A 17,622-nucleotide genomic window follows, 5' to 3' on the forward strand; every position below is an offset into this window, starting at 1 on the left:
CTCCTCTTGGCAGAAATGGTGCAGTTCAACTACATTTGTTGGCTTTCTGACACAGACTTCTTTCTTCAGCACATACAACCTTAATTCTAGCCAGATTTAGCCATTTCTTTACCACTTTTGATGTGTGTTTGGGGTCACTGTCTTGTTGCAACACCCGATTTTGTCATATTTCCAGAAGACGTGTAATAAATTTATGAAGGAACCAAAAGAGTTATAGGAATCACCGGAAATTCAAAACTGCCATGATAGGCCACATTAAGACGTGAGAGGGGGACACTGATAAAATAAGTGTTGCTGCTTGGGAGACGAACGTCTGGGACATTTTTGCCATTTTTGGCATTCCTCCCACTGATAATTGCCTCTTAAGGAAGATTGAAATCTATTAACATCACAGGTGGATGGAAACCAGAATCCGCTCTCCTTGGCCTTTCTGACTCTCTGACAGTACCCCACCTGTTTCTCTCTGCTTCTGTCCCTCTCTTTGTTTTCTGTTGTACTCAAGCTGTCCTTCCAGCTCCCGCACTCTGCGAGAATTTCCCTCCTAAATCTGGCAAAGATCCAAGGAAATGAATACCCTATAATTAACCACTGAAAAAGTCCTTAGTAGTTAGGGCGACCCCGGGAAAATCTCTGAGATCTCTGGACCTTCAGGCATAAAAACAAATAAACAAACAATCAATCTGTATTTTTCCACCACAGTTTGAGCTGGATTTTTGGACAGACAATGGTTACAAGCTTTCAGATGCTCACCTGCTCTTCATCCAGAAGCACAAGGCCCACTATCACTATGTTGATGTTCCCCCCTATTGTACCATCTTTGAAGAGACTGGAGACCTAGAAGGCACACAAACAAATTTCCATTACATATTAATGCTTACCATGCTGTTTACAAAATCCTTTAATTTGTCTACCATTGCCTTATTAAAGTTCTGTCTGAAGAGATATTGGTTGCTTTAATTGTTCCTCCTCAGTGGGTCTTGACTTTTAGTGCAAAATTCTACTTCTTTTCTTTCTGTTTCCCTGCACAACTATACATTTTCAGAGAGCTCGGACAGCGTGATCGGGTCAGTAAAGTAACATTTGAAGTGTTTTTCTGTCTGCAAAATCGCAGCATCAGTCACAACATTTCAATTCAGAATAAAGTACTTCTTAAAATATCTAGACTGACACAACTTTAGTCTCAGCTAAAGAAACATGTTGCTGTCAAAACAATATTGCATCTAATGACTGTTTCCCACCAAATGTTTCCCTTCTTTTGATCTGGCCTGGAATCCAATCTACAAATGTGAATCAGTCTTGGCTCTCTCCGTTCATTTTTGATTTCCAGAACAAAATGCAAGCAGGAAAGCATGAAAAATGCTTCAAGCAGGAAAAATGTCCTTCTGAAAATATTGAAGGAAAGACAAAGGCAATGCAGTAACAGAATCGTGGTTAATATTTGATCAGCATTGTCTTGTTTGACAGTTTGATTTGAGATTCATGAGCCTGTTGTGCTCGAAAAATGTGATAATACTGATGTGACTTTTGGGACACTGACCGGCGAGCTGATCAATGGCAAAGACATGTCTGCATTTAACCATTGCATCAATCCTGCTCAATATTAAATACATCGTGATTGTGAATCGCCCAGCAGGAGCCAGGATGGGTGGAAATCACTCTGAACAAGAGGGTGTAGGTTCAGATGACTCTGCCAGAGCAAATGAAAGATGAGCTCGGAGATTTGTCTGGTTCCCAGGCTACTCTTAGTCCTTAACATTAAGAATAATTTCCATTTCTCTGTGTCTGCTGCATGTCATAAATATGAATGTGAAATCATGAGCCGATTATAGATATTTTAATCTATGGATCAAGGTTACCGACACTACATTATGTTTTGATATTAATCCTATTTTATTTTTAATCTACATATTATTGTACATACAATAGAGGGGTCTCTGTCAAACGTATGAGACAACACTCTTTGACATTCCTGTGGAAACAAAACACAAAAACCTCTTTTTTGATGGTATCGGTGAGGCATGACAGCCACAACTGCTGTTTTCAATTCAGCGTCTTGTACTCACAGGGATATCTGACCATCAATCATAATAGTTTGGACTTTGAAAGCAGACTCCTGATCTCTTGCTCTTGTTCTCTTTCTCTCAGGCCCGATGAATACCTCAGGTGCCACTCACTAAGCCTTTTTCCCCCCTTCAGGAACACTCTCATTCGTTCCTGATGTTCCTGATGTTCCTGATGTTTGGTCTTCCGCTGCTCTGACTCATGAGAAGACACATGGCCGTGGTTTGTTACTGATTTCAAGCTAAATTTTGAGGTCAAAGAGACAATCAAAAACACTTACTTAAACTAAAATATCTTGGAACACTGGTGTTTCACAGTTTCATATTTGCACAATTCGGCAGATACAGTGAATCACAGTTTCCATAGAGCTTCAGTGTTTTGCGGTACATAAAGTGTGTTTTTTTTAATTAGCAGCCTAATGACAAAATGTTTTTGAAGTCTTTCCACTCTGCATAACATAAATCTATGCAAATGTTGGAATGGCATATCACATTTAATTTTCAACAAATATTCAACAATCCTTTAAACACCCACAAGAGCTGACAGGTTGGGTAGGGGGTTGGGTGTTGTCTGTGTAACTACATCCTGTATTTAGGTGACTCCTCTGAGGCGGGCTGTGACTGCCTCAGCTTGGTTTCTACTAAAGGAGACTATGTTTTCAAAATAGACAGATTATCTTTGGATTTGTCAGTCAGTCATTAAGTAGCAAAACGAGCATGACGGAATTTGCTCGCAGATCAGCTGAGAGGGACGCGGGAGGACACGGTGATCTCACCCAGATATCAGTTTCATGTTTTCAGATGGGCTCTGTCTGATAAGTGAGAATAAAAGACAGTGGTGTCAAGTCACTAAAAGCTCAGCAATGGCTAACCTCAAATGAATTTATCTGTGGCTTCCAAATCAATTTCTGCAGATGTTTGCCCTTTACATGCTGTACAATAACAAAACATAGACTACAAAGCAAATTTAAAGTGGGTAATGTAAGGTCTGGCAAAAGGACCACTAGCTAACATCAGGCTTTGCTGTATTGTTGTTACATGTTAAGATTTTTTTTACATGTTGATGCATTGCAAGACTCACCTTTCTTACACAAAGCTGAAAGACATGGTGTAGCTAGTAGAAAACACATCCTCAGCTGATGAAAAGACACTGACAAATCAGAATTTTTGATCTGATGGTGGTACAAGATGAAAAGCTGAGGAATCACCAAAGTGACTGCAATTTTTCCTTTTTTTCAGATCTCTATGTAGACATAAAAGACTGCACCCAATTGCATGACAATCCATCCAATAGTTGTTGAGACATTTCACAAGAGGCATCAAACGTGAACCTTTACATGAAAAGTCAGGGAATCACAAAAATCCCTTGGATGCATAATCTGGGAACAATGAACGTCAACATTTGGTGCCAATTCACAGGGTAGATGAAAACTTTGACCTCTTGGTGGCGAGAAAAAAATCAGTAGGATTCGTTCTCTGGGAACCAATTTAATAGTTTAATCCACAAATGTGAATTAGTCTGGGATCTCTCAGTTCATTTTTGATTTCAAGGGTGCAGACCAAAATGCAGCTGGATGCAATTGGATAGACCTATAACCAGTCAGAGCAATGAAACGTGGCCAACAACAAATCAAAGCAACAGAAGGTATGATGTAAAGCGTTGAATGACACATGGACATTTGGGCGGTGCTTGGTCTGTTTTCAAGAAGGAAAAAATGGCAGCCTGGCGACAAACTTTCTCAAATTACAGCTTAACAGTAAAATGTACTATTTGATCAGTGCTGCTATCTTTGACAGTTTTATCTGAGTTTCGTGAGATCTGGTGGGTTGCAAAAGTGACGTCACTGGCATGTGACTTTTCAGATCTGGACTGGGGAGGCCCCTTAGTCAGACATCATGTCAAACCTGCCCCATATCAAATAAACAGTTGTGATTGGATCTAGGATAGGTGGAAATCTGTCTGAATGAGAGGGTGGCCAGACACATCTGCCAGAGCAAATGAAACATGAGCTTGTGGATTCGCCTGGTTCCTGGGCTACCAATTTCATGGCAATCCATCAAATACTGTAGCTCTTGAGATATGACAGCGTGCACCAAAGAGGTCGACCAAATGAGCCAGGCTCTAAGCAAGGCCAATGAGCCATTTTACACAAACAATAAAACATCACACCTCCAACAAAATCTATAAACTTCTATTTTTGTTTTCATTATAGTTCTTATGATGTCAAACATTGTACTTCATCAGTGTCCCCTTACCATATTAAGCACAGTAAGAACATATGTAGTAATGTTCTCATGGCCATGGTTGTCCATCATCTTTCTGTCCACCACCACCAGCATCTCCACGTTGAGCTTCTGACTTCCCTGGCTCTTCATGAGCACAGCTCTTTTGTTCCTGGGGATGAACTTGTATTCATCTGGAAGGATGAAGACATTCTCTTCTGGAGGTTTGGGCATGTCTGAATAAAACAAAAATAAAAATAAAACTGAATGCAGTTGGGAAAAAAAAAAAAAAACTGCAACTATGGACCAAACTGAATGAAAGTCTATGAAGCACTGTGGCTGCAGAGTCAACACAATTAGGAACATGCTGTGGTACATTATAGTGGGTTGTAAGTGATTGATGGAAGAAAAAACAATAGTGCATATAATGGAAATTTAATAGCAGTTATGACGTCTATTACAAATACACAACCTTTCCTTCCCACAGCTGATTATACGTTGCACAATATTTGAAATTAACCTATACCCACCAGCCTTTGCCTGTGACTGTTAACCAGCGATTCTGGCAAGTAGATGACAACCATTCTGGATGATTAACTATACCCTTACTTTCATGACCTGATGTCATGGATAAACTGCAAACTGAGCTTTTTCTTTTCTGATGTTGACTCTGGCAGTCTCACTGTTATGCTACCATTAAGTCAAGTGTGAAACCACAGTATGTGGTTGTACATGAGCAGCAGCTAGAGCAAGCTGAATTTTCTTTAAATGCAACAGTTAATATGAAAGCTTCACATGCGAAAAGAAAATCAATTTAACTGTTAATGGAGTCATCAAAGAAAATTCTGAACAATTTCATATTCTGTAGACCAATGGCAGGCTGACTGAGGACAGGGACAAAAAAAGGGGCACCAACAAGCTAAAAATCACAATATATCAACGATGACACCGTTCCAATCCTTAGTTTAGGTTGAAATTATTTAATTATGTGACATACAGCAATTTTCGAGCATGTAGAGCAGCCAATGCAGCACTGCATTGCGCTTTCTCCACTGGGAGATCACCTTAAGGAGGGCACTCTGTTTTCCCCACTTGAAGGACACCCTAGAGAGCACTTTATCAGGGTCTTCCCACTTGAAGGGCACCCCAGTGGACACTTAACCACATTTTGCCTACTTGTAAGGCACCCTATGGGTCACTAATCATCTCCACATGAAGGTCACTGTATTTCTCCACGCTAAGGGCACCCTAGATGGCACTTGATCACATTTTATCCAATATAAGGGCACTCAGAGGCCACTTTATCATGTTTTATATGCCTTACTGGCATCCATGACGGCACATTTGCAGGTTTTTTCAAGTCCACTTGTATTGTAGGCGTAACACAATGTTAAATAATAATGGACCAAGACCATTTCTTGATTTATTTGAAGAAAAAAGGAATTCATGTTTATGAAACTTCTCTGTTTTAACCCACTTTGGCGAACTTTGTTAATAAAGGTAATTTTTAATGGCGCCCAAAACTGTGTCATAGATAAGATAAAGGTTTTTTCCCTAAGTGGAAGGTGTGTTATAAAAATGATAACGTAAATTGAATTCACAGTACAAACTTATTGTGAAAACTTATCAGTGATTAAGTTAAGCAAACATGTCACTCAGACAAACACAGACTGAAGCTTAACATCTAATGCCCAACTCCTTTTGAAGCTGGATCACCTTTGGTAAAAATGTGTCAAATCCATACTCACTTCTGCACTATGACATGAGATCAAAAGTGCACACAAGCCAAAGCAAAGTGCAACTTAAATCTATTGTGTCTTGTGACATTATCAGCTTAAATCTTCACTTCTAACTTATCAAAGTGTTCACACATCACTGCATAGCTGCGATAAACCATAAAGGCTAGAAAGTTTGCTTATGTAGGCAGACAGCAGGTGAGTGACCAAAGTGCCTTTCTGACTAAAACATGGCACAGGTGTTCAGTGATGTCATCTTATGGGAATGTAAACATGAGTGTGTTTTCACATGGGACAGGCAGCTGGGGTTCTGCAGGGTAATGGTGGTGGTACCAGTCCATTCCCCGCCTGCTCTCTTTCAAATGACCCCTGTGACACCAGCCATGTTAACTGATCTCGTGATAATTTCTTGAGAGCAAACATTTGTCACAGCGTTAAGTGGATATAAAACATTTCCCCGAACCTTTCACAGGTCAGGTCACTAATGTCGCCAAAAATAGCAGCATTAATTGAGATAATATTCCCCGGAGGAAACATCTGTCATGACATAAAATACAAATCAAAACCTTCGCTGAAAGCTGGGGATAATTTTCCAAGGAAATTTACCAAACATGTCAATTTGACATTCTGTTCAAAAGTTACAACATCTTCCCTGGATTTATGACCCACCATCCTGTTAAGTCAGTAAAAACACACATCTTGTTTTCTGTCTTTAACACAGCAGGGATTAATGATGTGTTAATGACAGTAAGTGTTAGCACAGAATGTGTCACGTTTAATGTAGTGTTACCAAATGATGTACTATGTGTTGTTCCTACTACATGATGACTGTAAGTATTCCGCATCCCTTAGTATTAGTATTGGCAGTCATTGCAATAACGTTAATATGGGAACATATTAAAATGATAGTCCTGATTATTTGAGGTGGGGATGTATAAGGTGTTTATTGATGCTACTACTTTAATAATACTGATATAGTGTCTTTGCTACAGTAGATGCTTGTTGGCATAGGGTCAGCAACAGAAGCTATTTTAGCCACTTAAAAAAGGTCCACCCTAAAAAAAAATCAAGATCACTTTAAGTGTATGCTCTATTTAGAACATTTTCAACACTTTGCTTTGTTGTTAGACAATTTTGTCTAATAGGAAACCGCCATTATACAGTATCACTCTCTCAAAACCAACCAAACTTCATAAGCAAAATCAATCATTTTACCTTGCAGAATGTGAGAATTACTAGTGTAGCTCTGCCTCCATCTGTTAGTTTGTTTGTGTTATTGTGTGACTTCAGTGAACCTGAACTAACCTTTTAAAACACTGAAGTCACACAATAACACAAACAAACAGGCAGCAGTAGACCAGCAACTCCCATGTTCTGCAAATAAAAAATTCTGATTTTGCCTACGGAGTTTTGTTGGTTGGAGAGAGTGATATTTGGCTTATATAACGGGGGTTTCCTGTCAGAAAAGACTGCCTGCAAAGAAAAGCAGTGAAAATCTGCTAAATATAGAACACACCTAAACTGATGTTTATTTTTTAACCTTTTTTTTAAATGACTAAAACACTCTGTCTCTGCTTCTTATAATCGGGGGCCACCTAATGAAGGCAATACACTGATGAATACCTCAAACATCCCACATCCCACATGAAATAATCTAAACCATCATTTTAATGGTGGTGTCTTGGTGTTCCCCTGCTAACAGAGTGATTGGAAAAGTCAACAGATAGAGCTAATATTTTCCTTTCTCCATGACACTGTAAGTGGTGTGGTGATTCCTCAAAATGTGGCTTAACTTCTATGAGATCACACCATTAATTTAGTTATATCTGGAAACTGAGTATTATGACAGTGCTGAAAATGTACAATGTGAACTGTATGTCTAGCTGGGAACATTCTTATTCAAGTGTCAAATGTTAACCATTTTCATTTGAGGTATTGGAAGGGGCAAAATGACTGCATGACAATTACATGACATTAATATGTCATGTAATCTAATTTAATGAGTAAAAAAGATCCAAATGCAAATATCTATTACGTGGGAGGACATACTGTAGGTGAGTAAAATGAACCTCATAAAAAAAATCCTGTCGAGGGTTCATGAAATGCTTTTCTCTTTTTACTTCCCTCCATGTCCTAGGTGCCTACTTTTATTTGCAGAATTTAAACAAAAAAAAATTGTGTTACTTACACTTACCCTGTTTACTTCATATATGCATGGGAAACAGTTGCAGTAATGTTAAATGTATCTCAACCTGAAGAGGTGGTACAGTATATGAAAGTTCTGTTTGTTATAATGCTACATGTGAATCATAATGAGAAATTGCCCTTACATACATTTCTTCCGTCTCCCGCAGAAGTGTTGCCTCTGCCTCTCCCCTTGTCTGTAGTCGCTGTCATGTCGATGGCTGTGGCGGTGATGGCCACTGTCATGATGCTCCGTCTGGTCGCTGTGACTGTTGTTGTTATCATTGCCATGGTGATCTTGCTGGTCCCTGTGTTGATCCCCATTAACGGTGCTGTCAGTGGGGTCGGTCTGTGAGTTTGTGGATCTCCTGGTGACAAAGTGTTGGTGTGATTTATGATGAACCGAATCAGCGGATCTCTTCTGAAGCACTCGAGGCTCATGACTTCCCCGCTCTGTCCTGGAGTGCCTCGTGCTCTTATAGAGGATGTGTGGCTGGTGACTGGAGGGCGCTGTGAAGTTCTCTGTCTCAGCAAGGTGGCGGGACACGGGCCTCAGGAAGTAGTCTGCATCTTGTGTTCTGATCAAACCTGACTAGAGGCAAAACAGAAGGTCTAATTACCTTTACAGCAGTATCCCTACAACAGACAACTGGTAGGACTGGATGACATAACTGAAAAAATTCTCACAATAAAATGTTTCATTTCAGTCTATATCAGGGGCGTCAAACTCAATCACAGAAGGGGCCAAAATTTAAAACACAGTCTAAGTCGTGGGCCAAACAGGATTAACATTTATTGAACAATCCAAAACTGACTGTTTTATTCAGAAATATGAATTTGAACAGCCAGACTGCACCAGCTTTTTCCTCAATAAAATAAATAAGATTTAAATTTTTTTTCTTCAACAATAGGAAAACAAGAATATTTCAGCTGAGAATATTATGTATATATGTGTATATATATATGTATATATTATGTGTATCTCAAGTAGTCTGTGAGTTAAGAAGGAAAATATAAAAGAAAATGTTATAGTTGCCCCCAGTCTCCCCTATTCATTTTGCCCATGTATGCCATATGTCAATACTACACATGAACAAAACACCTGTTAATTGATCAACAGTTTAAGGGCAAGGGCATATTCATTATGTGCTTTCACGGTGGTTTGCATATAAGATATTTCAGTGAAACTACTGAAAATGTTATTATTTTTTCTTACTTTTTCTTATTGCTATTGATGAAGTGTCTGTCTGTACAAATTACTATTATTTTATTGCCCCAGCATACAATATGAGAACCCAAAAGAAACATATGTACATCAATTATGTGTGCAAAAATATCCTGTATTTTGCAAAAAATTGTAATGTTTGACTTTAAGTTTTACATGTACTTTTCCAGCCTTTCTTCCAGTAACTACACTTGCATTATAAAATATTCAAAAGTGACCTGTACAGTATATACGGCTGATGTCCAGTACCTCAGAAAGAAGCCTAAAGGGCTGCAGTCATATATGACAAATGAAGGACAACCCTCTCCAGCTATCCATTTAGCTTTCCAATCTGTCTCTGTCAGCAATTAGTCACAATTTGACTCTTGGGTCACTGTGAACCTGACCCCCCTAAACCTCTGTGCGGCTCAATTACTGGCCGTGTTTCTTCATGTTCAACATCTGTTTTGCTGTTCAGGGTCAGACATTATCTCAGCAAAATCTAAATAAGACTGAGTCAGACAGAACGAGTTTCAAACAAAAAAGGCTGGTGTGAGGATGAAAGGAGGTGGCATCTCTCTTCTAAACAATGTATACACTCACAGTTCTCAGACTTTAGGCCTTACTTACTTTAATATTTACATGAGTTAGAAACCTTGTGAACAAAACCCCTGAAGTATTATCTGAATATGATATGTGACAAATCCTTTTTAAAAATAAGTTCTTAGATATTATAGAGGGCCCACTTTAAGTACCAGCGCATTATGCCTTTGATTTTAAGGAATAAGTTATGGGAAACCCAGTAATAAATTGTTTAAGGTTCAGCAAAGCTTTTCTTCAGTTGACCTTATTCTGTTTCTCTATTTCAGTTTGTCTTTGTCTCTTTCCCAAAGAGACATTTTCATTTTTCTTATTCCATTGTCAATAAACGTCTCTCAACACAGCCGATTCAGACACTTGGAGATGACTTTCTCCTGCTCTCTAGTCTCTCTCTTTGTCTCTCTCAGTCTCTCCAAACACGCACCACATTTGTGTTGACAGTCAACTGGCACAGAGCATTTGGACTGTAACTGTTCTTGGCAGTAATAGTAGTTTCCCTAAAATACGTTTAATTGACTAACTTTTTCTTTTTTTTTCGCTGTGAGTGGAGTGTGAGGTCCTTCATCACTGCAGCCAACCTGCTGGCTGACAGAAACACAGTGACACAGTGGCAGTGCTGAGGCTCTGTGCGTGTGTGTGTGTGTGTGTGTGTGTGTGTGTGTGTGACAGTCTCAGCACACTACATGGTGGATGTGTGTATGTGGGCATGTGAGTGTGAAAGCTGGTAAGACAGAGACTATACGTGTCCAACCGAGTGAATATGTACACTCATAGAAATAAAAGTCTTAACTAAAGCCATTCCTGGTAGAAGTTTTTTATCAAGGTTCCACTTGGAACCCTCTCAGAAAGTTCAAACTTAAAGTCATCATGGTTATACTTAGAACCATCTGTGTTAAGTTCCACTCAGAGCCTCCAATTAAAGATTCTGCAGAGAGCCCTTCTATGGTGTAAAGGGTTCTATCAAGAATGCTTTTACATACAGTAATAGTACAAAGAACCCTTGACAAACCCCAAGGATTTTGACAATCCTTAAAGAACTCTTTCTTTCAAAAAGGGTTATTCGGGTCCTTAATGGAACCCTTATCTTTACAAAGAACGCTTGAAGAAAAATTTCTTCAAAAAAGGGTACTTCATGGGCAAATGCATCTGGGGAGAACCTGAGCCCTTCAAGAAGAACCCTTTTGGAACCTTGTTTGAAAGAGTGTACAGAGTTGCGCATACCTATGCATGCAATCTAGTGAGGAGTTATCTCTTGATGCAATCTGCTAATTTTGCAGAAGCAGCCCCCTGATAGTGAACATTAGTTTGATGCTTTAATGATCTCCACTACTGATTTTTCCCATTTCATCATCACTCACTAACCCAGGCCTCAGTCTCCGCCAGTCTATCAACCACAGATCAGGAAACCAGTGGAACAGAGTCCTTGGAAAATGCTGTGACTGTATTAAGCACTGAATTTGAAAATGATGAACTCTGAGCACACAAGCCAACACAGATGTGTAAGCTGTGACCACAATGACTGTACAGTTTACAGCTTTCATCACGTCAGCGCAGCAAAAGAAAGTTGTCATGCATTTATGTTGCATTTGTGAATTATTGGCTCCACAGCAGCCAAACTGGCTTAGTCTCTTCAAACGCTATAAAAACTCTGAATTCTCAAACTGCATAAGCGAACAGCAAAAAGAGAACAAAGACATTTAAAAAGTATCCATATGACTCCTGAAGAGCAAAGATTTAATAGCAGTTTATTGTAAAATGTGGGCTCCCATGTGGAGAACGGTTCAAATCCCATTGTTAACTTTTATGCCCTGACTGCAAGCCAGTTGTTGTTTACAGGTGTTTCTGCGTCAGATAATGATCATTTCCCACCGTACAGTAACTGGTGTTTCACAGACAAAAGATAATCACAAACAGCAACGCAGAAATATATTTGGAGACATATTTACAGCCGGAAACGCACTTTTTGACCCAGTACTTATTGAGAAGATTACAACCTTTTTAGGCCCTGTAAAAAACGAAAAACAATGGACGCTCCATAATGAAGTCCTGGAGTTTCAGACAGTACATGTTTTGCTACATCCACAACTCACCAGCGCTGCCTTCTCTACTCTGTTATGTTCTGCTGTATTAAAATCTACAAAAAGCACAGCTGTTTTGCCTCAATATTCATGACAATGTTGCGCTGATTATTGACAACCCACCCTGATAAATGCTCCAGTTTTCTTTAGCAAATAAGAAAACAGAGGGTGGAGGAGGATCAATTATTCAGAAAAGGAGAAAAAGTGAGAAGAGTCTTTCTAATGCATTACCACCTTCCTACGCACTGTAGCTCGCCTGCCAGCGGTCAAGAAATAATCCTTGCCGGGAACCTCAGCCAGGATCGTTGGTTACAATCACATGTGACAACCGGTGCGTGATCCTGTCATCTGCGTGGCACCCACCCCGGTGCTGTGTAATCACAGGCGATTGTCATAATTTTGTTCCAAGTCACGGTGAGGCCTCTGACCTGAACTGCGCTGCTGTCAACCTTGAAAACTTCTCATGCTAAGCACTTACTCTGTCTGGGTGGGTGGTTTGAGGGCATTAGTGTAGAGCTAAAGCAGTAGGGAAATGTGTGCCATGTGACAGTTAAGAAAAAGGTTTTCAACAGTAGAGAGTTGACACTTTTGAGGAGTGGAATAAAAGGAAATTTTCTTTTTTTATGTTGTTTGGTCAGCTCATTCCAATGGCAGTAAAGGGAGATGGGACAGATAAAGAAGAGGAAATCCATGATGGAAAGATACAATCATAAGACTTACACCTGCAGCCTGTCGACTGGACTGTTTAGTTAGGAGTTGTTATAGAAACTGTCATGTTCAGATATATATTGAAGAGTTGTCTGGAGGTGAGAGGGTCACCTGGCCGACATTCAGTCTTTAAAGGAACGGTGTATTTACTGTCAAGGTATGACCACAGTTGTATTACTGATGTAGCAAGAAATTTCCAAACATGGTTTTGTTTTCAATGTTGTATATATCTGCCTGTGACATTGCACTGTTCAGAGCAGTATACAGATATGTATCCATGCCTACAACAAACAATTCACAGTGGAATCACTCAGACTTAGTCATTTAAAAGACGGTGCAACCTTAGCCAAAGCCTTTTGAACCGTTCCACTTGAGGCACGTCAACATGCATGAACGTTATGATAGCTATGAGTGCAGTTCATGGTGACAGTGTTCACTCTCTGTCACTTCTGTCTCTCCTCTTTCAGCACTGCATGCATATGTTACATGCTACACTTTCTATATCCACTGTGGTCTGTCTTTTCAACATAGGCGCTGAGGTTTTGTTTTTTTCTTCTGTCATCATGTCTGGTTAACAATAGATCAACTTTGCTCTATTATACAGTATGTTAGAATGTATTTGGTGGTATAAGCTGATCATTCCTGAGTAATGGAGATCACTCTCTATACGATTATTTCAAGTTAAGTTTGCCAGTCTAAATTCCTATATCAGCCTACAGGAGCATTTTTTACTACTAAGATGCCTTTCCTTGTCATCTCGGATGTGCAAACATCAGATTTTCAGGCAGCCAGAGAAAGCAAAAGTGTGTGTTCTATAGTTCAGTGTTAAAATCAGCTGAGCCTCTCTACCCAGGCTGCTGACAACATTGCAGCAACTGTTCAGTGTCACTTGCCCTCCATGCTCCTTCATGCTGTGAATTAAGGGTTTATTTTGACCAAATCAAAGTTGGTAATTGTTGGCGCAATGGAAAGATGTAACAGGACATTTTTAGTGAGCTTTATTTTATTTTTGCTGTTTGAATGAGGCTGATGATGATGATGTTACAATTACAGTTTTGCAAAGGGAGCCTGGTTAGTTTGGCGAGAGCAATAAAACAGCTGATTCTGTCTGTTTTATCCTGTTATTGTAATGCACAAAGAAAAAGAAAAAAAAGCTTGCTCGACTGGAAGAATCTTAGTTGACTGAGGGGTCTCCATCTACGTCTGCTGTCACACTGAGTGGATGGACTGTTTCTCCTCAGGACAGATCAGTGCCCCTTATTGTTTCATGAATGCTGTCTTTGTGTTTTTTGTCCTGTGCTTAAGACATTCAGTCCAGATGTTGATGTTGTATTGTTTAACTTGTAGGTTCTGTGTTCTTCTAAAGCATGCAAATTTTTATAGTGCGCAGAATAAGCTTTTATTTGTAAGCAGAAGCCAGACTAGAAATTGTGCAGAAAACCATATGTCATAGCAGTGCACTGTACAGCATGTACAATGAATTCAAAATGTTTCTATCTTAAACAAAGCAGCATGCATCCTCTTTGTCTTCCTAAGCACAACAACCCCACAGATAATCCTTTTATGATGTCTTTAGTCTGTAAACTCTGCAGAGTCTTTAAGTTTACGCCTGGCCTTATATAAAACAACATGCATCTGCTACTTCTCCAGAGTATGTGTATGCAAGCCACTAAGTTAGGAGATTAGGTCAGCTAGTGCCTCTCCTAAATAGCCAAAGTCATCAGATTACACACTGTGCTCTACGAGGTGCAAATAGCAGTCATAAAATGCTGAAACACTACTTGGGAGGGCGCAAACAGCTGGACTCTCTGGAGTCAGACGCATCCAGACAAGCACCGACAGGAATGAGGAGGGGGGGCGGGAAAAAGCGGTAGGAAAACGGAACTGAGGGGGGAAGCATTCAGTGCATTACAAGGTGCACCTGACTGTGTGCAGTATATCGTTCTCCCCTGCGTTCTGTCTACCTCTCTTTAAGTTGCTCTCACTCATGAAGACCAAATGCTTGCTGCTATAGTTACCTTGAGCTGAAATTTATTACTTAGGTTTTTGATCCAAGCTTTTTTTTTTATTTCAGTCCAAGAAAGACTATGTCTGAGAGTTTCATACACTGCAAAAAATAATTTCAAGGAAACTTACTTCAATGGCTTTTTGAGTTTTGAGCCCAACTCAAACTCGTGAGTTTTGGAAAAGTTTTAATTTACTTTCCTCCCTAGATAAACTTGAATTTCCAAGTTTTAGAAACCATTTAATTTTCACACCCCCAAATGATATCACATACACCGCTCACTGTGAACAATTTTTGAAATAAATTTTTTTGGGGCATTCTTAAACTCACTGATTCAAGTTATCTAATGAAGAAAAGTAAATTATCCCAACAGAAGATTATAGGTTGGCAAAACTTTGTTTAGTTTTAGGTTTATTCTGAATTTTTTACAGTGTACATTATCTATGAATACTAATCACACTTTATCACTACATTATCATTTAACCAAAAACAAAAAACAGCAACACAAAAACTGAAGTTAGTTGAAGTTAGTTGAAGAAGTACCATCACAAAGCTATTAATCGATAGCATCGAAACTAAGCTTAAAATTCCCAAACATTTCTTTTGACAGACCAAAGTGCAACAATAATTCTTAATAATTCTTAACAGTGTTTCTTTCATGTAAACTAGTTCCACGATGGCTATATTTCTAGCAGCTGAAGGCAGGGATTCAACTTTGGCTCAATCTTGACAGGGCTTATTGGAAAGCTGGGAATGATACTCTGACATTGCACTTCAGCACTAGACACCGTTTCTCAAACAATTAGCTATTTTACTTCAAGCTGTACCTTAGTCATATATTGGCTAGCTGTTCCGAACACATTACACCAACTGGAGGTCTATCAAATTGAAAACAATTCAAGTTCTAAACTGACTTCCAGTCTCACATGTGCACATGACTCAGTGCCTATAATCTGCTTTGCATGACTGAGAAAACCATGAGTGATGTTAGCAAAATGATAAAACTCACAACAATCCTTTAAGATTATTTGAGTGATCTAACAGTACATTTTGAAAATTGATTATAGCAACTTGCCAAGACCACACTGCCTGCTTTTCAAAGCTTCATCACATCAAGAGACCATCCCTCATAATATATTCTTGGAAATCCCAGAGGTGGGACCAGTGTGCAGCATTCTATTATTACTACTACAACAAGGCCTGGGGCAAGAAACACACCCGTCCTTTTACAAGAGGAAAACACATGACCTCCAAGTGATTTGTAGTGTGAGGACATTTAGCATTTCCCTTTGGTACAAAAGAAAGGTGTGTATTAGAAGTTTGTGTAAAATTAGATCAGACAAACAGATACTGGTGGTGGAAAAGCCTACATTTAGAGGTGAACACTGACAGAAAGAGAGCTACAAGTGTCCCCTATTAACCTTTACTAGTTTATAGAGTGACTGATGCTTAAGTAATAGTTAGAGAGGCAATTTTATAAGAAATCAAATAGAATCCAGAAAAAAAGTAAAATAATCTGACACTGACTGATATTGTAGCTGCCTTTGAGATTTAAGCATTTAAGCTTTATAGGACACAGTTGTTACTGCATTCTGTTCTATGTTACCATCAAACTAAACATTTATGTGTAGAAAAGGGTTTTGTGAAATATGTCATTGAAGCAAGCAGGTAACTGTTTCCAGTTTGTGGTAGCACGACATGCTAGTGGCTCTGTGAGTCTGTACTCAGGCACAGTGCTGTTTTAAGCTAAATCAGGAGTTCCCAAAATCTTTGAGCTTGATACCCAAAAGAGAAATTTCGTGTCTCACTGGGATCTAAACTTTCCACGTTAGGAAAGCCAGCTAGTTGCGGTCAGAATGTCCAAATGTCAATCGTGGTTAATAAGATAACATTAGCTAACACTGACAAGTAATGGTATGTAGCTAGCAACACATTAGTCACCAACACACAGACGCAAAACAAAATTCAAATGCTACACAAACATGACTGACTTACTTTTCTACTTTCAAAACACTGTCTCTTCTTCGCACAGAAAAAAAAAGATAAACTCACGATAGAAATGCTAACGTGCTGAAGTTCAGAAGGTGTAATGTTTACCATGTTCACTATGTTAGTTTAGCATGAATGTAGCAGCCTATTAAGTCATACCAAATTATGGACACAACTGGACAGATTGAAATTTTGACCAGGTGATTGCACTATGCGAGATGTTAAGGGATCACCAGAGTTAGTACACTTTATCCTCTGGGTGCTGTGAATGTCTTAAATGTTGAAATATTTCAGTCTTGGCCTAAGTGGTAGACCGACAGACTTACATGGCTCTCCCTAGAATCATACTGCTACCACGACATTCACACAAGATGTCATATATAGGGAAAAAAATAATAATTTATGTCAGAGTGCAACGCCTGCATGGCACCGTACTCACCCCTCAACTCCCTCACCCCCATAAAAGCCAGACTAAAGAGGATTACGCTGCAGCATAAAGTTGACAGAGAGAAAAACCTGCTTTATGATCTCCTCTTCCACATGTGTGTCACTGTGCACATTCCCAAACCATTTGGCAGGTGAACAGAGTCAGTGCGACGAGCCTGCTTCTTCTATTGAGCCAATTCTTTGCTTGAAAGAATGAGATTTTTATGGCTGAACTCCCTACTGTCATCAAAGAGGGGCTACCCACTATATGGGCTGCTTGAGGAGGGGAGTTGAAAAGGCAACTTATACATAAGCTTTACAACATAACACACCTTACAAGGTGGTTTCAGCACTTCAAAATGCCAGGGAGGGGACAATCCTTATAGCCTGCAGTTCTACATCCCTCTTT

General features: G+C 39.4%; 1 protein-coding gene across 1 annotated transcript in view; it reads right to left on the reverse strand.

The window, feature by feature from the left end:
- adamts16 (ADAM metallopeptidase with thrombospondin type 1 motif, 16) overlaps positions 1 to 17,622 on the reverse strand; it is a 71,647-nt gene that overhangs the window by 43,374 nt on the left and 10,651 nt on the right. Inside the window, exons 4-6 of the mRNA XM_084726275.1 lie at positions 8,354 to 8,795; positions 4,317 to 4,519; positions 751 to 834 (exon numbers count right to left, since the gene is read on the reverse strand). Coding sequence (XP_084582401.1) covers positions 751 to 834; positions 4,317 to 4,519; positions 8,354 to 8,795 — 729 coding nt within the window. The remainder of the gene's footprint in view (positions 1 to 750; positions 835 to 4,316; positions 4,520 to 8,353; positions 8,796 to 17,622) is intronic.

This window comes from Lutjanus erythropterus, chromosome 9 (genome assembly GCF_056507025.1).
Source record: "Lutjanus erythropterus isolate fLutEry1 chromosome 9, fLutEry1.hap2, whole genome shotgun sequence".
Taxonomy (NCBI): domain Eukaryota; kingdom Metazoa; phylum Chordata; class Actinopteri; order Lutjaniformes; family Lutjanidae; genus Lutjanus; species Lutjanus erythropterus.